At 34.3% G+C, this 27,861-nt stretch overlaps 3 protein-coding genes across 4 annotated transcripts; 2 read left to right on the forward strand and 1 right to left on the reverse strand.

Moving 5' to 3' along the window:
- The first annotated feature begins 1,652 nt into the window (after window positions 1–1,652).
- Window positions 1,653–4,880, forward strand: LOC146932191 (uncharacterized). Its single transcript, XM_085703827.1, has 5 exons — window positions 1,653–2,005; window positions 2,851–3,105; window positions 3,781–3,864; window positions 4,059–4,188; window positions 4,401–4,880. Exons 1-5 carry the CDS (start codon window positions 1,719–1,721, stop codon window positions 4,584–4,586), a joined length of 942 nt encoding a protein of 313 aa, XP_085559953.1. The 5' UTR covers window positions 1,653–1,718; the 3' UTR covers window positions 4,587–4,880.
- A 1,534-nt stretch (window positions 4,881–6,414) lies between these two features.
- Window positions 6,415–16,912, reverse strand: LOC146932192 (5'-3' exonuclease family protein). Of its 2 annotated transcripts, XM_085703828.1 has the most exons (15): window positions 16,642–16,912; window positions 16,340–16,550; window positions 15,629–15,708; window positions 14,831–14,869; window positions 14,649–14,667; window positions 12,830–12,883; window positions 11,613–11,740; window positions 11,474–11,542; window positions 11,016–11,101; window positions 10,072–10,181; window positions 9,325–9,375; window positions 7,930–7,988; window positions 7,672–7,716; window positions 7,469–7,543; window positions 6,415–7,000 (listed from the first exon to the last, which is right to left on the reverse strand). In XM_085703828.1, the coding sequence occupies exons 1-15, from the start codon at window positions 16,810–16,812 to the stop codon at window positions 6,881–6,883; spliced, it is 1,317 nt and encodes a 438-aa protein (XP_085559954.1). In that variant the 5' UTR covers window positions 16,813–16,912; the 3' UTR covers window positions 6,415–6,880. The 2 variants fall into 2 exon arrangements, with proteins under 2 accessions (XP_085559954.1, XP_085559955.1); XM_085703829.1 differs by lacking the exon at window positions 12,830–12,883.
- A 1,966-nt stretch (window positions 16,913–18,878) lies between these two features.
- Window positions 18,879–27,185, forward strand: EMB2777 (Sas10/U3 ribonucleoprotein (Utp) family protein). Its single transcript, XM_085703830.1, has 16 exons — window positions 18,879–19,234; window positions 19,330–19,421; window positions 19,532–19,634; window positions 19,937–20,076; window positions 20,198–20,335; window positions 20,466–20,545; window positions 21,639–21,726; window positions 22,439–22,618; window positions 24,089–24,262; window positions 24,366–24,443; window positions 24,541–24,680; window positions 24,764–24,875; window positions 26,225–26,490; window positions 26,569–26,632; window positions 26,722–26,790; window positions 26,896–27,185. Exons 1-16 carry the CDS (start codon window positions 19,117–19,119, stop codon window positions 27,025–27,027), a joined length of 1,974 nt encoding a protein of 657 aa, XP_085559956.1. The 5' UTR covers window positions 18,879–19,116; the 3' UTR covers window positions 27,028–27,185.
- The last annotated feature ends 676 nt before the right edge of the window (window positions 27,186–27,861 follow it).

Genomic DNA, 27,861 nt, shown 5'->3' on the forward strand with positions numbered 1-27,861 from the left:
CGGTGTTGCCGGGTTTATAGAAAAAAGGAAAGAAAAAAAAAATTAGTGTTCATTAGAAGTGATAGAATAGGGAGAGAAACACATGTTGTTTAAAATGAGTCTTTCAATTTGAACCATCTATTTTAATCTAAAAATTGATAATTGTTTTTATCATTCTCAAATAAAAAAGGTATTTTCACAGATATACCCAACACAAAATTGTATTAAAAATTAGCTTGATAGTATAATAAGAACCAAATTGATTAGCAGCTATGTAAACAATGAGAGATAAACATCCTAACTAAAGAAATATTGATAATTGGTTGATAAATAGTAAGCAATTTTTTTTTTTTTTTGAGGTAAAACGGTGAGCAATATACGGACGGGTTTTCCTCGATGTACTCACCAAAAAATATATAAAGAAATTACTTAAAAAAATATGAAGAGATAAAACATAAAATTGGTGTACATAAATGCTTGCATTCCGCTCTTTTAATCTTTTTCTCATATAATATTTGAATTAGATTGTTTAAAAAATTCATAATTATAGGAAATAAAAATTTATATTAATTCTTCTCTCGTTTAAAAATTTTAAAATTTATTGGTGGAGGCAATTTATCGCCGAGTCCGGTTTCATGATCCAACATTCTCCATACTGATGAAGTGTCTTTGTACATACATTCACGTATAGGGAAAAAATTGAGGATGTTAAAAGTGATAGTAATTATGGATTCCGTTTTGTAGTTGAATATCTTGGTCATGGTGGAGATAGACGCGGGTTAATTCGTCTTGCCATGCTTAGAGGGTTAAGTCTGCACAAGAGTGATTATATGTCAACATTAAGCTTTGAAACACATTTTAAATATATCAGAGATGGTTTGTACCTTTCATAGTCAACGAGGGGATTTGCAATGAAAGAGAAATGATCGACGTTACAAGATATGGACAATATTATTGCAACTTACTCTGATAAGGTTGTGGTCAAGTTGACAAAACTTCAAAACGGAATTTCTGACACGTTTTTTCACTATTTGAGGTTATCCGCCACATAATCCATCTTCGCGCATTGTAGTGATCTCCAATCATTTTGTTAATGTTTTTTTGAAACACGGGTGTCCATTTTGGGTTGGTTTTTGCTGAGACATCTGTAAAATATATAAAAAGGATATGAAAAGTTTTGTAGCATTCTAAAGAAGTCATGATGTATTTTTATTTTGACCTGAACGTACAGAAAAACATCACATTAAATTTTAAAGTTTTTAAATGAAGAATGAATTAATTATGAATTATTTAAGAAATGCAGTATTATAAGAAACGAAAAATTCATAATGATCTCACTATATATACTTCATCGAGTCTCATTTATAAGCGAATTTTCACTTTTTATATTTATTGAATAAATGATGTACGTGGTCTATAATATAGATCACATACATTATTTATTCAGTGAATAAAAAGTCAAAATTCTTATATTTCATTTCATTGACCAAGAAAGTCTTAATGTACAAATAAAGAAGAAAATTGAAATTGTGTTTTTTTTTTTTTTGAGAAATTTTGACTGTTTTTCGTAGTGTGAAAAATGAAAATTTGACATATCCCGCTACTATTTGCCAGAGAGGATTGAAAATCCCGCCATTTTTTCACTTTAACTTTCGATTTTCAAAACAAAAGAAACCATTCATGAACTCACTCAAAAAAGTTACAGAAGAAAACAAACAGAGCTGAGAGAGTGTGAGAGAATGGGAACTCGTCGTAGAAGGAGAAGCGAAGAAGAAGAATCAGCTTCTGAAGATGGCGGCGCCACCACGGCGAAAACTGACGGTGACGAAGGTGTTGTCGTTTCAGGTTCATCATCGCATTACGAACAGATTCGGGAACAAAGGATGAAAGAGAACGCTGAGAGAATGCATAAGCTTGGTTTGTTAAAGCTTTCTGGTAACCTCAAGAAAACACCAACACCGCGCCCCTCCGTCAAGAAAAACTCCTCGTTACCATCCAACGAATCTGAAAGACGTTCTTCTTCTAGGTATTCTATTCTACTATTTTCATTTTTGCTTGCATGTTTCATTTCATCAATTTAATAGCACTATTTATTGCTTGTTGGTGTTAGATATCGAAGTATCAGACATCAGACACACCTTTAATCTGAAGTGTATGTGATATAGTAGTTAAACATGCATTCGTTTATCTATTTATTGATTATGGTAAATTTTATGTATTAATTAGGTTACAGCATTTTCTAATGAGTCTGATGAAATCATGTGTTTGGAAAACCCTAAAATTTTGGTTATCCGAAAACTACATAATGAAGTTTGTAAAAATCATATTGAAAGAGAGTTAAACTCACAGTAGCATTTAAAATCAGCTCAACCAAACATATGTTTATTAGTTGAAATTCAAACAAATCTGATGAAATTGTGCGGGTTCCTCATACATTTAGTGAGACCGATATGATTTTCAATTGATAGGAAAATGTATGAAAAATTGTGTTAGAGAGTGTCTTGTTCCCTGATAGTACTGACACTTCACATTGAATATGTGTTTGATGTTTGACATTGACACCAACCCACGTGGCTACATTCAATCATTCCATTTTTTCTAACTATTATTGGTGTTGACATGTTTGTGTTATGTTTGGTGTCTGAGTCTATGTCACTGTTTCATAGATTGCGTATTTCTCAATTACGCATGTTGTTTTTGTGTCCTTAGTATATGATATGATAGAACATTACGGCATTGTTTAATCGATGTAGCCGACCACACTTAATGGTAACATGTTTGATTCTGTGTTGTTTGAGCTATGATATATATATATGGTTGGTAGAGCTAATTATATTTTTTAATTTTTTTTTATGTTTGATTGGTTTACAGACTATCGACCCTACCACCAGTTAACTATTGTGACAAGCGTCCTAAAGCAGAGCGTCAAGAAAGTTCATCAAGTAAGAAAAGGAAGGAAGTGGAAATTCATATACCAGAAGGCACAAACCCTGAAGTTTACACTGAAGAGCATGAGAAGCTGCTAGGAGATTGTGAGACTGATTGGGAATTGTATGTAGATGGATATGATGAGGATGGGGACCATATATATGATCCAATCAAGGGAGAGAAATGTCATCAATGCGGGTATTATGGTTTTATATTTGATTGATTAATTTGCTGTGCTATCTGATTGATATATGCCCTCTCCTATGAATTGAAGGGTTTTTAGTTTTTTATGTATCCATGACACTTTATTCTGAAACAAGGAATCTGATGCATGTATTGTTACAAGCTAAGAAGCTGCATGCATTCTTCTTTACTAGTTTGCCAAAAGAAAGGAAAAGGAAAGCATATTCTATTTAACTAAACATGGGTGATATAAGATGCAATGGGGGCATGACAGAATGGCTTGGTGGATTTTAAGAGGAGATGGCCAAATTCAATATAAAACATCATGGTTTATGTTTGTTGTTTTGTCAATAAGTTGTAATAACTTGTAATGGGGGCATGACAGAATGGCTTGGTGGATTTTTTTTACAACTGCCATAACCAATTTTTTAATGGGATGCCCGCCGTCATGGCGGCACCACCACTGGTGTGCTTATATGGTTTTATGCTTTTCTTGCCTTCCACCATAGACAACATTGGTTCTATGCTTTTTAAGTGGTTTTACCTTAGTAGAACAGTTTTAGGCATGTCTTTTGATCGAAGAACTCATTTATCTCGTTAATGCATAAAGTTGGCACATCAATTCTTCCATATGTTACTTGTTTCTCTGATTATAGAGAAGTTTTACTAAAATCATTTGTTTTCTTTTAGGCGCTTAACTGTTGGTCAGCTGACCGATTGCAACAAATGTGAATTACCCCAAGGACGGCTTTGTGGAGATTGCCTCTACACAAGGTAACATTATTTTAGTTTAGATTCAGATTGAGAAAAGGACTTATTTTTTGTTCAAAACTTGAAAAATTATGCAATGCTGATTTGTATATTTCCTCGATGAGTTAACTCCATTTAATACATGACAAGTATAATATTGTGTCAGAAACTGTCACTGTCAATTTTAATAATTGTCATTTTCTACTTCTGTATTCTAGGTATGGAGAAAATGTGACAGAAGCCAGCATCAATCCCAAGTGGACTTGCCCTTCTTGTCGAGAAATTTGCAACTGCAATAGCTGCCGTAGGAAAAATGGTTGGATGCATACTGGTAATATATACAATAAGGTTAGTCACAGGATTTGACATTTGCTTTTTGTTCCCTTCTATTCAGTTCTATCTTCTTCAGTGTGGTTGTCTTCATAAATGAGTACATTTTCGCTTCACATTCTTTAAAGGAACCTTTTTCCTTCATTTTTCTTTGTCATGTGATTTGGAATGGAAGGCTAAGATATGGATATTCTGAAGCTGATTGTTTCCTTTTCATCTGTGTTTGTAAGGTGACGAAATTGGGTTTCAAATCTGTTGCTCATTATCTGATTAAGACCCGTCGCTCTGAGGAAAGCATGGAAGGATCAGGTGCTGAAAATAATGTTGCCAAAGAAATACCAGAGATCTCTCCAGATTCAACACTGACTAGGACACTGAGTAGGCCAATTCGGACGAGAAGGGCTCTGAGAAGTTAAATAGGTGATCAAATGAGTGCAAAGAACAGAAACATGCCTTAATGGCTTGTACATCTACACGAAGATGGTGATACTATGTTTTGGATATGAAGACAAGTTGTTGGTTTTCTTATTTTTGTTTGGATTCAATGCCAGCTTAGGCCATTTAACTAAAAGTCTAAAACAGTTTGCAGCCCTATGCCCCGAGTTTTGATAACATTCTTGTGTGATAGCGCTTAACTTTTAAGCAGTTTTACAGAGCATTAAGGGCTGTGTAAAGAAAATATATATTAATGATTAAGTTTCTTGATCCTATTTCTTTAAGGAATGCGATATATATTGAATTTATTTGTAGGGCTGCTTCTGATATGCAACTTGTTTGATACAAACAAGATGAAAAAGGGGATAGAATCAGACAAATAACTAGAAATACCAAGCCCTTGTTAGACATTAAGTAGAAGAAGCTTCCATGCATGCATATTTAAGATACCTATTAGAAATTTGTCTCTTCCTAAGAATGTTCTCAAAATTACATCCCATATCCATGGTTTTGTGGGTCTTACTATCCTATAGAGCAATGCTCAACTTGCATAGCCCATGGTAAGGAGTCATAGAAATCAAATCACCTTTGTCCTAAGGGTTTTGCTTGGGCGTTAAGAGGGCAGAGGAGAACTAAGCTGAGTAAAAGATGAGAAAAGGGAAGGCGAAGGGAGGAATGTTCTCCTTTCTTGAATGGAGAAACATGAATTGGGAGAGCATTTTGAAGGAATTTTTATGGTATGAAATAATCCTCCTAATCATTTCCCTAGTCGAATTCTTTATATTTTATAGTTCCACTTCTCCTGGCTAAGTTTGTTTCTCGTTTCAATATCACGTTTTGGTCCTTAGGGCAATCAGATTAAGAGTCGAATAAATGTGCACTTAGCCTCTTTTTATTAAAAGAAATAAGAAATAGATGATAAACTATCTTATAATAGATAAGTTAGTTGGTTGATTTTCGAGTAATTTTTTAAGATTAATAGTTGAATTAATTCATAAATATAAAATGACGTAATATTTAACATTTAATGGGGAAAAATTGATAAGCTATAAATTTTGAGTTTTTTTTTTTTTTTTTTTGGCTACACAAATTTTAAGCTATTTGAATTAGCTTATCAGAAAATGTTATAATCTAATAAAAAATAAGTATGAACTTCTAAAAAAACAACAATGACCAGAAACTTTCTTAGACAAATGAGCTAATGCATAAACTTTTTGACAAAAAGAAAAAGACATTTATTCTTTCACACTATCGATTTCAACGTACACTTACAAAGAGTATTGCTAGTTATCGCAAGAGATAACATGGGAATACTTCATGATACCTATTTTGCACTATATTTTCTAGATCATATCCATACCCTCCCTTGTGGCTATATACTTGTCGTGATGCCTTCAGTACAAATTCTGTCTCATGATAATTCTGTTGCATGATATAGCAGTGCTCTTACAAAAATGTATGATTTGAAATATATTTAACTGTAGAACTGATTTACATTAAAAGTGAATATTCTTAAGATCCTTATATTATTAATTGAGATTAGATACGTGATATTTATTTCAAAGTTGAATCATTACACATAACTTACGAAAATAAGAACATATAAATCACGTATTAGTTTTGAGCGAAGATTGGGATTTTTTTCATTAGTAAATTAATTGTTTAAATGATTTTTAACATTAATGATTAAAATAAAATCACAAAACAACATCCTAAATACAATTGTGTTTCGAAATCTATGAACTTTTTTTTTTTAATTTGAAAAAAATCAATATTTGTTTGTTAATGAGCGAGTGAGGCCACTTAACGTTAATAGAAACAGGGAGCAAAAACATCAATGTACTGTAAGATCAATTTAGCACATATTACATTACAAATACGTACAAAATACCATCCTCTTTAAGTTATGTATACGTTCTGACTGGTCCCAGAAGATGGGCATTGGGTAGAAGTTAGGACTCACGTGTCTGATCCCAGTAGAGCTATTGTCACTTCAAATTTGTCATTTTCCTACTACCATTTGCATCATGCGTTCTAAAGCTTCCACCTAAATAAATTCTACAAAGAACCATCAATTTGGCATACATAACCAAAAAAAAATGTTTTCATCGCAGAACACTCACTGGAATGCATTGATATCTGCCCAAAAAAAACACATGCTCGACGTGCTATATACACTTAAATCCCCTCATGTTGTATTGTGGTTCCAGTATTGACATGCTCCATTTTAAGTATCTCTGCTCTATACAAAGAAACCCTGATATCTCAATGAACTTCACCTTGAATCCAACTTTTCCCACAAATGATACACTCTCCTGATGATAGGATCAGCTGAAAATCCTTCTGCGTAAGCACTGATAGCTGTTAAAAGGCTGTTGAATTTGCTGCCATTGTCCTGTACAGTGTACACAATTTAATTTTACAATGTTAGATGTATTGTGGAATGTCAAGCATGATAGCGTACTGCCAAACATTTACGGAAGTTTATTGCATTTAATAACAATGCATAAGATTATGTCCAAAGTACAATTATGAATTCAGAAATGCTAGAATATCTTGGGTAAAGTTTCAAATGATCATTTGATCATAAGTTTACTTTTTATTCCCAAAAAGTATTCAAATTCAAATAATAACCCGCAAACATGTATGCAACTGCATCTATTCTCAATCTCATCTACCGCCACAGTATGCAAAAACCATCTAGTTATGAGAGAGCGTGGTTATGCTTATGGCACAAAAACTTGATGGTAAATATGAGCTTTTAATTTTAAATATAATCTATAGTTGGACTGAAAAATTTCCATGCCAAAAACTAATTAAAAAATATAAATTGAAAATTCAAACTGCCTTGGGAGCCACAAACCTCGGGTTTAGTAAACAAGAGATCTTTTACAGTGAATGGTACCATGTAGGATGGGAGATCACAACGTAACAACGCCTGTCATAATTTTAAACACTCTTGTATAAATGTAAATTGCAGTTTAAAGGATAAAAAGACAGAATAAGAAACAGAGAAAAAAGTGTATATAAATAAAAACAAAGAATATCAGAGATTGAGATGCTTGCCAGTTCCTTGCTTAATATAGCCTGCTCAGCATTTTCAGTTAAGGCCTGCAAAGAAAATTGCAAAAAAAATCACAATGTCGGCATTGACGTCATAATAGTGGGTAAAACCACTAATATCATATACAGTATAGTTTCGAACAAGGGAAGGCATTCAGATACTAAATAGATCATAGTAATCATATTAAATAAGGTATAATATGCTCCAATGAGAACATTTTAACCATTACATGAATAACTTTACCCCTGAAGCGGGAATACCTTTCTAATACGATCCTCTTTGATTTGGTCAACAGATTCCAACAACTTCTCCAATGTGCCTATTCAAATAAGTGGAGAGAGATTGCTTAAAATCACGCATGCATGTATACAAAAGTATTACAGACTATTTTCAGATAAGTTTGTTCTACATGATTTGATTATTTGGATGACTAAATAATCAAATGCTAGCCAAGCAACCATCCAATATAATGTTAGTCATTCAAATAGTTTCCAAAACAATACTAAGGACGAGAACCAAATAGCAAAAAGAAAATGAGCCAAAAGAAAAAATGGTTACATTTGCAGAAATATATGCAGTTTTTGGTTAATAAATTTACATTTATATTTTCTGGACAGTCCAGTATAGGTACAATTAATATGTGGTTTTACACTTCAAAAAGAATACCACAGAGGAATGACGATAAGAACCCAATTATTTGATTACAGAAGGAGAAGTAATTCACAATGACATTGTTGAAATTTAAGGCCTAACTCATCCTTACAAAACCAGCTTGTAAGGTGAGGAGTGCCTCCTCTTTATAAGACTCTTATCAAGAGTCTTATCTAACCGATGTGGGACTAAATCCACCCCCTCAAAGCCAACTCAAGGCAACTAGGGGCAGATCGCAATAAAGGTGCGATTACCAACACCCCCCCTCACGCTCGGACCCAATGGGCATGAAGCGTGGCAAGGCGGAATCCCAACGATAGATCTTGGATAGGCTCTGCTACCATGTTGAAATTCGGAGCCTAACTCATCCTTAAAAACCAGCTTGTAAGGTGAGGGGTGCCTCTTCTTTAAAAGACTCTTATCAAGAGTCTTATCTAACCGATGTGGGACTAAATCCACCCCCTCAAAGCCAACACAAGGCAACTAGGGGCAGATCGCAATAAAGGTGGGATTACCAACACCCCCCCTCCCGCTCGAGGCGGGATTTCCAACAGACATACAGAAAATACAGTGCAGAACCTCTAACTATCACAGAAACCAAAAACAGAAAGAAAAGAGTATACACAGATAGGCTAGGACTTCAGTCTACAACCTCCGGCGCAAACCTTACCAAATTGTAGCCTAACCTCTCTCCTCTTGCCACATCAACATCCAGTTATAAGCATAGTGAACATTGTCTCTTCCCTGCTAAACATTCCCCCGGTGGACCAATATAAGGGGTGCATAATAAATTTATTAACACACTCGTTTTCTTTTCCCATACCAAGTTTCCTTAGATGCTCACTTTGAGCAAAGAAAAAAACTTGCTTATTAGATACGAAGACAGACTACTCTTCGTAGTTGAGTCTAGAAATAAAATCATAGTACTTGCTGAAAGTTAACTTCTCATGATGCCAGAACATTATTTACTAGTGAAAAGAATGAGAAAGTTGATGAAACCTCACCAAATTTACTGATCAATTGCACAGCATAAACGTCTCCAATTCCATTAACTCCTGTATGTACAAAATACTCCCAAGTATTAAATACTTATTAAAATCTGAGAAGCTTATATAACATACTTATCCCCTGAAAACAAAACAGTGATTCCATACTTGACTATATATTTAGGTAATGATGATTCATTAGTTTGGCACGAAGAAAGATGGACCTTGATTCCACAAAACAGGAATGACCCTAGAGGAAGGAATTCCTTGTAGAATAGAATGCATTGGAGGTTTTTTCTTCCCTTGTACACTTCAATTAGTTGTTTGTTAGAATAATGATCCCATTACGTGTAAATTTCAGGAACCGGACTTAAACTTTAGTCTATCATTTTACTTTAATCAGTCTATCATTTTCAATAAGTGAATCTTCTCTTTTACATTTTCTATAATGCTATATATTGTATAGGATATTAGTCTTGTTGAAATTATTGGAAAAAGATAGAAAGGATAAATGGCAGAACAGATTTTACAAATAGGGTATTGGATCATGCACAAGTAGAGGATAAAACACTCCTGACATAATAAGACTTCTAATACTGAATATTCCTAATATACTAACAGATCTGATTACCTATTGATTTCAAAGGTGACGTAAGAAATTAACTATGCCCTCGTATTTGAAAAGCTTCCTGGACTTGGTAACCTTGTTCAATTTTTACTCATGTTTCATAAAATGATGTTCCAAAGGGAGGAGGAAAAAATAACCTGGAATATTATCAGATCTGTCACCAGAAAGTGCAATCATATCCACAAACTGGGATGGTTTCAGACCTCCAAATCGCTCTGCAAAGTCCTCAGCTCCAAACGAAACCATCCTATTGAGGAAAAAAAAAAAGCTGTCTTAAAACATAAGAGTAAACTACTTTGTTACTTGGAACGGAAGATTACAATCAAACAAGTAAAGGTCCGTTTACTTCCCATTTTTCATGTTCTCCTTTTTTCCCTCAACTAATAAACATATGAGAATATAGATCCAATATTTCCCTCAGCATTTTCTTTTACAATATTTGAAAATAGATCTAGAAATATTGAAAATGCCAAAAACAATGTTGTCATTGTTTCTGAAAAATATATTCTTCCTAGCTTGCCTTCTATATTCTCTCTATTACAATCGTTCACCACATGAGTTTTTCATATCTTTGCAATAACTTAAAATGAACACGAGATTTAAAAAATGAAAATTGAAAATGTTTTTGAAAGGCTTTCATATTTTGAATGCCTTTTCACCGCAGCTTTGTTGCAATTTGTTTTTAATTTAACGTTTGAGAAAGTATATTATTGTTACTGAATTGTCCAGTACTCCAGTATATGGTTGTACCAATAATTTTTCATGTAATACAGAACTCAAAAAGTAGTACAACAACAACAACCAAGCCTTATCCCACTAAGGGGGGTCGAGTACATGGATCAAATTACGCCATAATGTTCTATCATAAACCATATTTGGATCCAACTCATTAATCTCTAAACTTTCCTAATAGAACTCAGAAAGTAGTAGAAACGGGGAAAAAAAAATATATACAGCAAGATCATTTATCATATAATATTTATATAGCGCATAAGTTAAAACTTAAAACTGTCGCCAATGCAGAACCAGAAATCATTAGCTAGTACATGATATTAAACCAGAAATTAAGTCTGATACTAACTGATCACCACGTGGAGCAAGTCTTAGGAGACGTAACGACGGAGATAGAATCTGAAAAAAGTCTTTGTCTGGGGAGACAACTCGTACCTATCATCAAGAAGAGACAATCATTAGTGAAAGGGGCTTGGTAATATCACTGAAGGCATTTCCATAACTAAAGCAGCAACTCTATGCTACGTAGAATTTCATTATTCAAGCAAAATAGTCCCATTATAAATTGCCACGGCCCCCTTTTCAGTAACAGAGTTCATGATTTAAGAACATCCATAATATTATAATAATATGAAGTGTTATGTCATAACGAACGGTTTCTTTCAGCAACATGAATACACTCTTATAGTTATAGTAGTACACTTTTCATTTGGTCAAGAAAATATTTATTTTTCTTAAAATTTGTAAAGGTACATCGGAGTTAGAGGGTATGAACCATTCCTATCTTGAAACTATTAAAGACATCACCTTGTACCCAGCATCAACACTCCTTAAGGCTAATGTTCCAATCACATCATCTGCTTCTACACCTGGAACCTATCATTTAATGAATTTATATCAGTTTTATACTCACTTAAACCTGTCACGATATAAATCCACAACTTGCCTCAATGACTTTTATGGCCATGGCCTTGATGGATGCTTTGAGGTATTGAAGTCCCTGAACAATGGTATCAGGAGTAGGAGGACGATTGCTCTTGTACGCAGGGTATAGATTGTGCCTAAAGTTCTGGCCTTCAAACAAAGTGCGCATGAAATTAGGACACATAACATTAAGAAGCTGTAAAACAATGTGTTAAAAACAAGGTCAAAGAATCGGGTAAATCTCAAATCAAAAGGTTAACTAGTCATTTAACTTCTATTCTTCTAAAAATACCACAAAACACAGTATTAAGTATTAACTACCCCAGTCCAATTGAATCAAAGCATCATTAAAATCCAAAGTGAGACAAATAAGAACAGAATAAAATGGCAAGGTCATGCATATGACAACAGCCTACAATTCTAAGCAGATAGATATTGTGGTCCCCAATGAAGCTTGAATAAGGGATATCAATAAAAATGAGAAAGAACAGGCATGGGAAGAACATAATTATGATTTTTTTGAGGCAACAAGAGGGCTAAAGTCCAAAAGGAACAAGTACAAGGAATCACCCAAGGAGTAGAAACTCCAGCACCTTCAGCTAGAAATGTCACTGAAAAGCATTATATCCTTCAAAGTCTAGAACCTTTCGTTCTTGTTATGCCCCACCAAAGCAGTTGAGATTATTATCTGCATTACCGCCTAGCTTATGATGACCAAAGTACTTCATCCGAATGAATTAGCCTAGACTATATGAACATCAAAAGGTATACCTACTACCTTATCACCAATAGCAAGGGCAGGAGCTTTGCTTAAGGTGGGCAGGGAGGGTCAAAGTGAATTTATTTGGGGAGGCCAAAAAAATTAAATACACAAATAGGAGAAATTTGATGAGAACTGTGGAGAGAAAGGCCTAAATGGTTCAAAGGGACAGAGAATGCTATATTGTTTTTTTACATCTCTCTAAGCAGCCAGGCTCTGGAATAACAGAGTTTTTCTTCTGTTATTGTTCCTTTTTCAATAAATAACCTGTCGATACTGTTATCATAACTTGGGCCTCTGACAAAATTAAAGAACTGAAAACTAAACTACACTCTTCTTTTTTTGATGAAAAAAAAAAAACCACGCTCACTCTGCCCTTGTGCATATATAACTACAATATAAAGGGGTTTAAATTCTGATATAGGTCTAACATTTCAATTTCATCACTCAAAGATACTGAAACTCAAAATTTAACATACCTTTAGCAGTAAAACTTTGTTTTGATGAATTAAGAGTCTGACGAAATGGAATTCCTGAAATGAAAAGGATTCCTTTATTAAGATTTTACTTGAACAGAGAGGCTTTACAAAACAAAGAACTTAAGAAATGTAAGTTAGACTCTAGGGAGAAAAAGACAAAATGATGTGATCAGATCCTTAGTGTGCCAAGATACCACCGGTGCATCAACAGCTTGTAGAAGCAACTTGCACTCAACTGAACGTAATATTCCTCCTATGACACTATATTCATTGATCATGATAAGTTTTACATAAACTCAATATCCTTGGTTATCGGTGCAAGAGCTTGGTGGGGAATCATGTATCAAACAGTAATTCATTTAACTATTGATGCTTTCCAAGGGTGAAAAGATTCCCATCTCTTTGATTTTTAACCTAGCTAAAGGATGCAATTATCTCATAACTTAATGATTGGGCATCAAATTACTTCTATTCCCTGTCATATATATTTGTCTTCTTTTATTTATGATTAAAATAAACCACAATATGAATTCATTAGTACAAGATACGACAAAAAGAGAATAAAAATCTTGCATTAATAGCATAAAAGCATTCAACCCTGTTATTTTTTTGTTAAAAAATTCCCATTGTTGTTTGTTCTGTAAAAAAACAACTGTCTAAAACTTCAGCAGGAACAGAAAAGATAGTTCACTTCGGCGGCATAGAGCAATGGCAGAAATACATAGTCAAAGATTTAATGAGACACTGACATGTCAGAAGAATCATATAGCTTTATGCTCAACTGCAAATCTTAAATACTTTGTATAAAAGAAAGAAAACAGTGTAAAGCCAGTATTGCTGGCAGAGGATCAGGACACTTAAAGGTTAAATGATATGACAAAAAAAAAAAATTAAGGCCAAGTCTGGAATTCAGACTAAAAAGATATGTGCATGTTAAACTGAACCACGACAAATTATTATATTTGCATAAATATTTTTTGACACATCCTCGCCGTATTTTTTGTTGTTGAAAAAAACATCGAAGTGGCTTCATAGACAACAGTGTTGTTTGAATCCAAATCGTTGATGGCTGATCAGTTGAAAATCTAGACCTAATTGATTAAGCCTCCTAACGTTAGAGACCGTATTAACTGTACTTATGTTGCATGTGTGTCCAGCTTTTGATTAACTTAAGAAATGCATTTCCAACTTTAGGGCTTCATCCTCTAAGGAGGCATTTGGGAGAGCTACTTTGCTTATGACATAAGTACTTTCACATTTTTTGGAAGAACTTATAAAAATAACTTAAGATATACCCAAAAACTGTTTTAATCGCTTTTCGTAAGCTCTCCAAGATAGCTTATAGAAACAACTTATACACAGAGCTTATCCTCAATATCTTTTTTATTGTAAGAACAACTTATACATAACCTCTCCTATAATAAGTGTTTACTGATGCTCGAGTAAAATGTTTACACAAGTACCCCCTAAGTCCATCATGTCATCTTTATAGCCCACTTTTTCCCACAGCATCTATATTGTCATTGTGATTATATATAGTTGATAATCTTTTTACAATGTTTTTTGGTCAATAAAAGAATCCTAATTTGGTTCAGAAAACCAACATGGTCTTAATCAAAACATAAGGTGCATAACACAGTACTGCATGCAAACTAAACTTCTACCCAATTTATCATCAACGCAAGGATAAACCCAAAAATAAAATAATCAAAATATAAGTATCATAATAATTAAAAGAACAGTACTTTCTATTACCATGAAAGATCAAATAGGTCACAAAATATACTAGCAAATATAGAGGCGGAATTTGATATCTTACCATCATGGTCAAACACTACCTGCATGCAAAAGAAACAATACTAGATAGTCAGACTAACTGATTGTAAACACTGAACACGACAAGGGAAATGCAAGCTTTTCACACAGATAAATGTGAGGATGACAAATTTAAAGGAAATGCAAGCTTTTCATGCAAATCAATGCATAATGGACAAAACATACCACCACATGGGAAGGAATGAATTCCAGAACATCAATAATCTGCAAGAGAGAAAAAAAACAAGAGTAACTAAAAGATAAAAATCAGACTTACCAAACAAATTGAAACTTCTCCGCACATTCAACCACACTAAAAATTATCATATTTGCTTGTTAATTAAACAAATGAAAAACTTAAGATTTAATTTGAATGATTATAAAAAACACTGCATTATTTTTCTCCTTTCTTGATTGAGGACAAAAACACCGCAAAGTTTCTTCAATGTAAACTAAAATTAATTTTCATTGAGTCTGTGTGTCTCATCAAGACAGTTGTGCTAAAAAATAGCTCATTTTTAGCTCTTCTAAGACTGTGTGTTGCTACTGGCACTTCAGCATTTTCTGACACAATAAACACTACACCATTACGCACTTAGACAAATGGTTTACATGATAAGGCTGAGTCTAAAGCCTCACAAATGTTCATTCCAAGAATAGTTTATAAAAATTATCTTGAATCAAGGTTTCATTTATCAATTCATTCACGTGTCTCAGATTAATCTCTTATCTTTTTAACCAAAGTTGGGCATTAAAATTAGTGGTCACCAGAAAAAGTTAATATTTTTCCACAAAATTCAGAAAAGTCTTGATGAGGGTGGGAAATGCCCTTCATATCAGAGATCAGAATAACAACATCAAAGAAACAAGGTACAACATTAAAAAAACAATGCACCAAGATGCCAAAAAATTGATCCACGATCATAAATTTTTGCGAATTCTACAACTTCATATAAGAATGTAAAAAATCAACAAATAACTTACAAATGATAGTGCTGAAAAAATTGTCAAAACCCAATCTCCATTTCCATCGGCATGTGCTAGATGACCATGGTGCAATTTTGCTATCAATCCAATGTGGATCAACAACGATCAGTTACATTTCTCAAACAAAACCCCAAATACGAAAAACCAATAAAAATAAGAGGAAGGCAAAATCGCTTCCAAATTTATCAGCAGCAAAGTACATAAATAAAACCCAAAAAGTTTATCAAACAAGTGCCAACATAATTAAAATTCACAGGCTCAAAAACAACCGCAAATGCATAACAATTCAGCAAAACATTCTAGAAGACATTAAAAGTAGCAAAAGAAACAATAGCACACATAGAGCTTGTTGGGATTGGTTATTTGAATATATCTATCTACTAGCATAAGTTTTGCATGGCTGTTTGGGAGAGCTTATGAAAACAGCTTATGATATTTAGCATAAGCTGTTTTCAACTAAAACAATTAATATCATCTTTTTAATTTTTCTGATGGCAAAACCGATCCTCGTAAACACAACATTCATGGACCTAGGAGACGTGACATTGTTATGCATGACCCTTTGAACTCTATGTAGAAGGTCAACAAAAATATTTAACTTTATTTTATCTTTTGCTATAGAAATAGCTTATACACACGCATTTGTGTTATAAGCTGCAAAGAAGTTGCTTATCCAAACATGACCATAACAAAAACAATAATGCATACCTAACAGCTTGTAGTATGCTCTATGAATCACGGACGTGCCATCAATAAGCATAACTCTGCCATTGGCCGCAGCTTCGGCATTGGTAACAGAACCAATGTGCACGGGTTGAGCAGCTCCGTAACTAATTTCTGGAGGCACCGTTCCGGTGGTTGGAGAAGTTGCAGAAACAACTCCATCTTTATGTGAATCCAAAGATACACTACAAAAACCCTAACAAACCAAAGCCAACGAAGCTTTTAACGAAAGAAGAATAAAAAGCACGGTGAATAAAAATAATAAGTTAATTACGCGAGTGTGTTACCTTGGAGAGTGGTGCGCGTGAAGAACGAAGAAGGTTTGGTGATTGAAAACTGCAAGAGTAGTTTCCGGCGGCGGCGGTGGTGGTGTGAATGCGACGGAGAGGAAATGGAATTGTTCTAAACAAGAAATGGGAGTGAAGAAAGAAGGAGTGGTGCTTACAGTAGCATGCCATTAGAATAGAGTAGAAAGAATAATGGCATTGAAGTTAAACGCTATGGCATGGGAGAAGAGAACGCGCGTTTGAAATGGAAAAGAATGAATTTTGCAGTTTCAGTGTCGGAACCGGGGGGAGGGAGCATTGTACAGGATTGGATTGGGCTGGGCTGGGCAATAAATAAGTCCCCTTCCTCTCGAGGTGGAAATGGTTTGTTTCGGGAGGAAAACTGAACCGAATCAAACTGAATTGTTTGTTAAATTCAAAATAACCGAATCGAACTAATCTGTTTGTATTTCGTATTGAACCGAATCGTTTTGAACTAAACCAAATTGTTTCGAACTGAACCGAATTGTTATTATTGGTAACTTTGAAAAAATATAAAAAACCAAACAAAATCGAATTTTATAACTTTTAAAACTGAACCGAACCAAACCGAACTGTTCTGAACGAAACTGTTTTGAACCAAAGTGAACCGAAGTTCCATAACATTTAGTAATGTTTCATTTTGTCTTTACTCGGATTATATAATTAAATATTTTTATAATATTTTGTACTTATATTTCGAATTATGGCAAACCCCTCGTCGGTATAGTTTCTAAGAACATTTACAATGTGTATGTTGACATATTTCATATTATATAGTCTAAATGCATAAAATGTATATTATGATTATATCATTTGAAATGCGTCATAATAGGATCTTAATATTTGTGACACAAAACACATTTTTTGGTAGATATATGTTGAGTTGCAACATACACCAAAGTATGACATGTGACATAGTATATAGTGAAAGTATAGCACATCATAGTCATAATATTATGCATGCATAAACCAATGTCCAAAATATTCAAAAAAAAAACATATCCAAACGAGACAACATATTCTAAACAAAGAATCAAAACCACATAAACAATGTTGAGTGGCATGTCCCCCCCTCTTTTGACGATACATCATCCCTCCCTGAGCTTCAACAATGATTTGTTCCAAATTCTATCAGACTGGACCTCCCTGCTCCACTTAGCCACTAGACAATATCTTAGTGGTCATCTTCATGATGCGCCATAACCGTGGGCTCATGTCTACATATTGCATGTTATGTTTCTATTTAACAACAATCTCATCGAGGTCTTTTACTTGGGTGGCTAAGAAAATCTACCGCATGTCTGAGAGGCACATACAAATGTGAGATCCTGAAATATCATCTCATGTACTAGTATGTTATCTCAAAACTATGTAGCGCATTATCTCCCAAGTCCTCGACAGACAACACACAATCAAGAAAGTTGGTATAGAATGATATAGTTTGTACGCGTAAACCAATAAAACCCACCATGATAGTGTTTTTTAACCACTGTTTATTCACTTTCACAACTTTTTTCAATTTCTTCCCATTATTGACGCACTTTAAATTGGGAGAGATCTGTAAAAATATTGTCAATTTAAATTATCCACTAAAACACGACATGTATAATAATAAAACAAATACAAAAATACATCTCTCTCTCTCTCTCTCTCTCTCTCTCTCTCTCTCTCATACTTGTCTGACCACATGATGTGCGTACAAGCTAAGAACCGGCGTGTCTGATGGGCCTCCAGGATATGAATCCATATCGAGTGCTTCCCCGTCTAGCATCTCATAATACTTAACATCCTAAACATCTGCATGCTCGTCGTCCTCGTGACAAAGCTTTGGTATCTCATGCTAAGACTTAAAGTCTTACATCTAAGATGGTATGGATCCATTGCGTCTTCCTTTGCCCTTGCACATTTGCTTGTTCTCTTTTACGTCGGTTAGACTCAAACAATCGAAGTGTGAGGACTCATTTTTCTTTTTTAAATTACGAAAAATATAAAATGTTTTTTTTAAAAAAATTAAACACAATTAAAACATTATATGTTCATTTATCATGTTATTTTAATTAAAAAAACATTATATAACATCTATAATCTATATCTATAATTTAATAAAGAAAATCAAACTATCACGCGCTTCCCCTCTTAAACCTTCAATCCAAAATACACATGCTGGCGATTGAGGGTAAATCCAATAAATAAACCCTACAAAGCCAAAGTAAAATACCCGAGAGAAACTGGTTCGGGTCAAAAACCAAGAGCAGTGAAGTCTGTAGCCTCGCACACAGCAACCTAGTTATCTCCATAATTCATAAACCCTAATACCCCTCCCAACTGCGCCGCCGTCTTACGTTGCACTCCCCTGCGTTACTTCTCACTTTCGTCTTCTTCAACCTCCGGTATTTGCTCTCTATTCTGAAACAGTACTATTCAAGATTTCGCCGGTGAAAAAACTAATACAGAATGGCGAAGAAAGGAGGAGGAAGCAAAAGTTATCAGAAGAAGAAAGACGCTACAACAACTTCCCGACGCGACCGTTATAACTTTTCCACTGAAGACATGGACGACGAGATTGATATCTGTAACTATCCTTTTCACCTGATGATTAAAATTTGATTATAAGTTATTACTCTAGTTCTAATTTCGTAAATTTGCATTGTTGATTTTGATTCGCAGTTCATAAGCAGAGGGATATTGTTCCACTTGACATTAATGCTGATTCTGCTGAATCAGATGAAGATGATGAAATGCCTGTTTTCAATGATAAGGTTATCATTCTGCCAAATCTGATTTTGTTTTTTTAACTCAAAATGCATTTTCTGAGCTTTTCCTTCAACTTTGTTTGGTTAATTTTATGATTTTTTTTTTCTGTTTACAGGATATTGATAATGATGACACTGATGAGGACGGCGACGAGGAGGAAGACGATGATGACGAGGATGATGAATATGATGGCAAGGAGAAGGGCTTTATTGGACAAAGTATGATATTTCTCAATAAGTATATATTTCTTAAATTATTGAGTTGAATTTGATAGAGATGAATGATGTAATACATATCAAAACTAACAAATTCCCTCCGAGATACAAAAAGACCCAAGCATTGGCAGTGTTCTGTTTGTTAAAAATTGAAATTCTTGACTACTAAGTTTTTATATGCATGTATAAGCTGGGTTTAGGGAAACAATTCTTGATTAATTTCCTTTGTTACTTTTGGAAGTTTTTAAAGTCGAATTTATTCAAAAGGTGTGATTCTGATAAATATACATGTTTGGTTTGTTTAGTAATGAGGCAACAGAAATATTTGAAGTCGTTGCATGGTGGAGATGAAGACGGAATGCAAGATGAAGAAGACGATGAAGGTATTAAGAAAACTATCGTTGGAAGAAAGCACCGATATGGTGCTGATAATCGTAATTTTGAGGTGAGGATTTGAGCATAATATTTGTAAAGGATTTTGCCGTGTGTAATATCTAAAACATTGATGATTATTTTCCCTTACTTTTTATTGTTTCTCTTGAATAATTGTAACTTGTTGGTTTAAGCTACAATCAAGTGATGACGAGGCCCCAAAGGAAGAGGAAGAAATTGCAATAAAAGAACAAAGGGAGAAAGCAAAACAATATACAGAGGAAGATTTTGACCTTGTGGAAGACGAAGATAATGAGAAATTAACTTTTAAGGTGAGTTCTGCTTATTATTTCAATGTTATGTTGCCTAAGCATGGTCGGTTTCCACATTAATGGATGAAAAAATGCTTACGGGGTGTAGAATCTGTCAACAAACATTTAGTAATCTTTTATATTTTTACAGGATGCATCGGATAATGTAACTTTCAATGTCGAGGATCTGAGTGCTTTGTCAAAGGAGGAGCAAATGAACGTTCTGTATAGGTTAGAATATTCGTCCTCATCCTGCCATTGATATATATCGATTGTGTTGCTATTTCGTGCTCTGTGCCCTTTGCTACTAAACCAGATAATGACATTGCATCCATTTCATTCATAGCTGTGAATTACCTACAGATGAAAAAAACTGATTTCAAGAGTAAGCATATATTGGATTGCCAAATTGAAACTGAAAAAATGAAAGACAAAAACCTAAACAACTTTGAATTTTAGAGGAGCGAATGGAGGAAATTTGGTGTTCACGGGGCTCCATTACAAAACTGATTAGCCAAGGGAAGACTAGTCAAGATTACCTTCTGAAACCATTGGTGAATAGAGAAACATATCTATCTATGTATATACTCAAGATATTAAGGACATAAATGGAAAAACATGCTAACCCAAAACCGAAAAAATGATTAGAAATGACCTACCAAAATTGATTGAAAAAGAAAAGAATGTAAGAAGGTAATTTGTCCTACTTTAGATGAAAAGGCCCAATTTGAGGGTAAACAATGAAATAAGGGAAACCTGACCAACCCAGTAGAAATCTCAGCTATTGCCTTGATGATTTTACATGTGCAGTTTGAGAAATGTCTTTGATTGTGTTTGCTGATTGCCATTGCTTTGAGGATAATTAGTTTTAAATAAAATAATTTTCATTTTGTGAAGCGGTTTAGATTCATTACCATTCAGCATGATTTTTTTTTGTTTTGCTGGAGTATAATCCTTTTAGATGTCTGATATGCCATTGCCAAGATAGTCACGATGCTAGGAGTATAGTGTAAAGCTGCATTCAGCATTAAAATGAACACTTTTCAGCATAAAAACATTAAAATGAGCACTTTTCAAAGCATAACATTTGATTTCTAGCAATATTCAGCAGAGATGTGGATGCATGTCTACCTTGAGGGCAGGTGTTGAATCCTGACAAAATTGGATCAGGCTCCCTTTATTGCTGTTATGGCCTTACATATACACCCTCTTCTTTTCAACCCATATTTTTCTATGCTGAATTGCAGTTACACTGATCATTAAACTTTATCATATGATAGATTTGCTTGTGCTTCTTGAGTTAGTGACTATCTTCTCTTTGCAGGTCTGCCCCAGAATTAGTTGATTGGTTGTCAGAATTAAACGAGGCACACAAACAGCTTGAATTCAAAATTAACCCATTTTTAAGCAAGGTTTTTCTTTCACTCTTGTTCTTTGTTTTTTACCTGCCCATTTTTTCCATGAGTAGTTCCAAAACTATGTGAAGAGGTTGACAATGACATGTATTTTTATTAAATAAATAGTCAAAGCCTACAGTAATTGAAGTTTAATGAATATTTTTGTAACCAAAAATATTATGAAAACCACGTAACCTAATGAAAGCATGCTCATTGTGAATGACTTGGAATGGCATATTGCCGGAAAATGGTTCCGAGGTCGGTGGCCTCTAGAATATTAGAATCAGTCAATTAATATTTATATATTCATCAAAAATATATCTAGCGAGGCTTAACTGTGATTATCGAAGTTATTTCCTCCTTTCATTTTTTGCGTCTCTTTAAACTTTAGGTACTTTTCGTTTTATTCTGTTTACCGAGACATTGGGGACCCTGTGAGGAATTATAGTGTTATAATTATATTTCCACTGTTTTTAAGTGTATCTGTCTCTTGATCTATCCTATTTTATGATTTAATTTAGAATATAAACTCTTATTGTTCATACCTATAGACAATAGTTTTCTCTTGATCTATCCTATTTTATGATTTAATTTAGAATATAAACTCTTATTGTTCATACCTATAGACAATAGTTTTCTTTTTCATTGTACTTATTTATGTTGTTCTACTTGGGATGTGAATGAAGTCCATATTGTTGTGTTACAATTTATTTCATCTCTTGTGAAGGTTAAAAAGGGGGAAATAGTTATGGAAGGAGGAGTGCATTATTTTGAGTTGAAGCAGCTTATTTTGCTGTCCTATTGCCAAGCTATAACCTTTTACCTTCTACTCAAGTCCGAAGGGCAGCAAGTCGATCATCATCCTGTAATAGCTCGCCTTGAAGAGATCAAGGAATTAATGAATCAGGTATTTTCTTTTTAAACTAGCTAGCATCTGTGACTTGTAAGGATTTAATGTAGTTTCTGTAGTCATATACTAGTCATATGAACATTGCTGTTAAATAGCGGCTATAGCTCCGCAATATCTTAGCCGAATTCTAACAAATTGCTTTGTTCTGTAATACATTGTTTGGTACTAAATGTTGTCAAACAATGGCTATAGTGGCGCAATAGTCATTGTGTTAAAAACCAGACCGGCCTTCAACCCAATCAAAGCACTGGGTTAGCGGCTGCGGTCACACCGCATGACCTGGTCACTGTTAGAAAATATTCATAACATATTAAGAAACTATGGGAGGTTTTTTTTTTTTTTTATATCATAGCATTGGAATTGTCTTATTATATTATTTTATTAATTAACTTTCATATGTTTATAGCCCAATCCCATTACATCAAGTCATTCATCCCAGATTTTATATGCCTTGACCAAACAGTGTGTTGTCATCTTCCCTGATGACCGTCTACATTTTTTGACAGTGTCATTTTCATTTGATAGTCAATAGTCATATTTCTTTATTTTTCTTCTTTCAAGTCTCAACCCAAACCTTTATTGCTTCTCTCTTGCTTATATCATCCTGCATTCTTCCACCCCCGATTTACAGTGATTTCAGTACTTCATGTTCAAGTTTTTGGTTGCTTTTCTTTCTGGTTCATGTGTTTTTTTAGCTTCAGTAGCAACCTGGGTTGACGGTTATACTTCAATCGGTTTTATACCAGTTTAATATCGTCATCATCACCAGTTTGGATGCATAGCTGATCCGATGACTGTACCGGACCGGCAGTTATGTCAGGTCCTGGTTTTAAAACAAGGGCTATAGCACTGTTATGTAGCAAAATTAGAACAAACTGCTATTTTCGCTATTCGAGATTGACATCACTGCATGTGAACATGATCAAAATGAATGAGTTCTATGTTTAGCTTCTGCTAGATGGAGTCAGTTATCTCTCTTTGAATTTTTTTAACTTTTTTGTACTGTGGACTGTCCATCTTATTTGAATATCTTTGGTTTCTTGTATTATGGACTATCCATTTTATTTGAAGTCTTCGGCTTTCTTGTATTATGGACAATTCATTAATGAAATAAACTGGATGTAGTATATATAGCAGCATTAGAGTTGCTATAATTTTACAGTATTATTGCCGGTTTGGTCCTGTATTTACAATAATCAATGGTTCAACTTAATTTATTGGAAATGCCTATGCTTATATTGGATTGTGTATTATATTGCATACATCCTACATTGGTAGCCATGCTTACACTATGGAGGACTTTGTATACTTCAAAGTAGATAAATGTATGAACTCCAATGTTAAAATTGCTTAGTTAACTGTATATAATTTACACCATTTGTGCCTAATTGCATAGAAATATCAAATCTGAGATGTACTCGGTTGTCTTTAGATTTTGCAAATTTCTAATCATGCCTCACTCAACAGACAAAACAACTTGACTCTGAACTTCCAGTTGAACTTGAGGACATTCTTAAAGCAAGTAGCGTGTTTGCAACAGTAGTAAAATCAGATAATGAGAATGCTCCAATGCCAGCCGATTCTATCGCTATAAACGAAGAACAGCCTCTGGTCTCTGCTGAATCACCAGAAGAAGCAGTGGTAGTGATCACTTTTTAATCTTGCCTTATATATTTATGTCTTATTTAAAATCTTAAAAAGTGACCACAAGTCCTCAACAGTTAATTTTTATGCACTGCTGCAGCCTAGCAATGTAGTTGAGATGAAAAAATCAGATTCCTTAAAGGATGGTGCAAAAAAAGGAAGAAAAGTAAAAGATCAGGTGAATTATAGATCTTGAAGTTTGTTTAATCTTTGACTCTATTTTATTTATCGTTGTAAAAGGTTAATAATTTAACTGTTGCACCTTAACATGGCAGAAGGATCACATTGGCGTGCAGAGTTCGGAAATGTTAAAAGTTAGAGCTTCCCTTGAGGAAAAATTGAAACAAAAGGGTTTGTATAGTCAAATTGCTCCAAAGCCTAGTAATTCTCAAAAGCGTTCGAGACCAGCTAATGGGTATAGCTTCACTCTTCTATATCTTTTGCCTTTCTTGTTTCCAACATCTGCAAACTTACTGACACAATTTAGAAATTTCACAGCCAGCTTGCAACATATGATGATTTTGATGATGCTGTGGTTGTTAATGGGCCAGCTGGTCTTGTCTCAAGTAAAGTTTCACCGTTTGTTAATGCTAATCTGAAGAAACTCAAGGTACTCATTGAGATTTTATTGATGGATTCTGATTTCAAGTTTCATTTGTAATTCATAGTGACCTGCATTTGTAAGATACTTACAAGAAGTATCCTTTTAATCTCGAGTTCAAAAAATGTCATTGGGACGGGTCTTCTTCTTTCGGTGTTTGATTGTACCCTAGGATATTAGTCTCTTGTCTATTGAAAGAGGGATATCCTGAGAAACCAACATGAAGTCCTGCTTTTACTGCATGTTATCTATACCTCAATATAAAAGACAACTCTAGAAGTAACTACCAATTTTGGTCAGACATTTTTTTTTTTACAAATTTGCTCTTAACAACACTGTTAAATGAGTTTGGATCTCTCTCTCAAAAGATAGTTCATGAGTTGAGGGTGTCCAACCAGACAAACACTTAACACTTCCACCTGCCGGAAACCTTATCAATGTGGGACTCCAATACAACTTCAATACCCATACGAGGGTGTCCAACCACATATATACATCCAATATGGGAACCTTAACAATGTGGGACCTCATTACGAATTCAATACCCGCCTACACACTTAGCGTGGATTTTGAGTCCATCCCCACATTGCTACCCTTAATCTGACTCTGATACCACTGTTGGGACTTCCGGGGGAGCCTTAAACACTTGTGTGGTTGTTCTTTGTCCAATGTTACCGTTGGCATCAACATGAGAACAACGTAGTGAAGAGCAGTGGGGCGGGAGGAGGGAGGATATAAATTACACGGTTGTTGAGCTAGGTGCGAGGAGGTGTATTTAGAAAAATTTAAGGCCTGAAATGAGTTTATGAAGAGTGGCCCACCTCACCTTACAGGCCGACGTGGTAAGGGTTGAATTAGGTGCAACCAAGTTCTTAGAAATAAGATATACAGCTCTTTTCCAAATTTTAATTTACACCATTATAACTACAATTTGGTTGACCTTTTTCTGTATAAATTTGCCCTTCACAACATAATTCTTATTTAAACTTAAATTTTAAAACATACAACTCAGAATATTGAAACTAAAATCTAGATAAGTTGGATCACAGATATTATGAAATTGATAGAAGCGAATTATCTTAAAATGGATATTACACACACATATATATGTATGTAGTGAAACACAATAGAAAAAATAGACAGACATGTTAGTGTCCTTCTTTTCGCTATTATCCATAATGCTTCCTAGAAACTGATGCTGACCACTGAACTATTACCCTGACTATTGCTAACTTTAGTTTAGTTTATTCGTATATAACGTACGCAATCTGCAGTCTGTGATATTCATGATCTCAGATGAAATCTTTTTAACTGTTTTCATTTTTTGAAATATATGTCCGATCCCTTTTTGTGTTAAGGTGGCTTCTGGTGATGATGATTTGCCTAAGAGAGACGCTATTCGTGAACGACGGGAAAGACATGAGAAGCGGGTGATGGATGGTGCTGGAGTTACAATTGAGGATGATAATGATGATGGTGATGATCAAATGGATGACCTTGTATCTCAAGATGAGGAGGACATTGAAAGTGGGGGTGACTCAGAAAATGAATTTTACAAACAAGTTGAAAAATTGCAAGCTGCAAAACGCTCTGCAAAGGCTGTGACCTACTCAACCTCTTCAAGGTGAAATTTTGGAGGCCGTTTGCCTGGGATATTTCCATCTTCTTCAATATGAAACTAAAGTTTGTTTTGCTTTTGCAGGAAATCAGCTGTCCCCTCTTTGCCAGAGGAGACTGTGGACGGAAAGCGCTATATCACTTCTCAGGTTCTTACTTGATCTCATCAGGTTTTCACTCTAATTGTTCATGTTTCTGCAAATTTGTAAGTGTTAACTTGGTGACCAATGTGCTGTAGATGTCGAAGAACAGAGGACTAACTCGTAGTCGCAACAAGGATAAGAAGAATCCTAGAAAGAACTACAAGGTGCTTTCACTTACTCTTAGAATGGTCAACAAACTAGTCAAATTTAAATGTTCAATTGGTGCCTTTCTTGTTTACTGTTTGTCATGCTTTTGGTAACTCGTGCAGCTCAAGCATCAAAAAGCCGTTAAGAATCGCAAGGGACAGGTTCAGAGTATCAGAAGGCCAAATGCACCTTATGGCGGGGAATCCACTGGAATTAATGCAACTATCAGTCGAAGTATCAGATTCAGGAGTTGATATTGTTAAAACGCCTTACGTTACAATATCGTTCTATTAATCCACCAATTTTGAACCTCATCACCTGCTTAGATGGGCGTGTAACTTGTATAATTATTGATTGGAAACTTAACATCTTTGGCATATTAAATGGTTGTCAAGTTGTCAATTTTGATCAAGTATTACAGTGTTATATTGTACTTTTCTACTTCCTCCGTTTCAAAATGAGTGTCGCTTTAACCAAAAAAAATTGTTTCAAAATGAGTGTCGCTTTCAGTTTCCAATGCAATAATAACTTTTTCTTTTCAATTGTACCCTTCAATTAATACTTTGCACACTACTTCCAAAGTTTTACTTTTAAAACTAACCAATAGTTAATAAGGATAAATTGGTAAAATAACCATTCTCATTCTATTAATCATTGCATTTCTTAATATGTGTGTAAACACCTAAAACGACATTCATTTTGAAACGGATGGAGTAATTTTTAAATGGCATGAGATTCAACTGAGAAGATGAATTATTTCCGTTCAAAAATTGATGATAATTAAAATAAAAATACAGCATTTTGTGTATGAGAAACTTGAGATTGTTGATTGAAACTTCCACAGTTCATACGAATCGATCGGTGCAATAAAATCTGATTTAGTTTTTCATGCTACTCATTTAAGATACAAAAATTATACCGACACAAATTTTTCAAGTGATTTTTTTTTTGTTGAAAAATACTTTATAAAAAAACATGGCTTAAATATGTGGTTAATTATTCAATAAGTGATACATAAATATAGCAAAGTGTAAATAGTTAATTACGATTTTGAATGCCATTAATCATGATTCTGATTACAATCATCT

Source organism: Medicago sativa, chromosome 4 (genome assembly GCF_051527215.1).
Source record: "Medicago sativa cultivar Bolivia chromosome 4, Bolivia_mono, whole genome shotgun sequence".
NCBI lineage: Eukaryota > Viridiplantae > Streptophyta > Magnoliopsida > Fabales > Fabaceae > Medicago > Medicago sativa.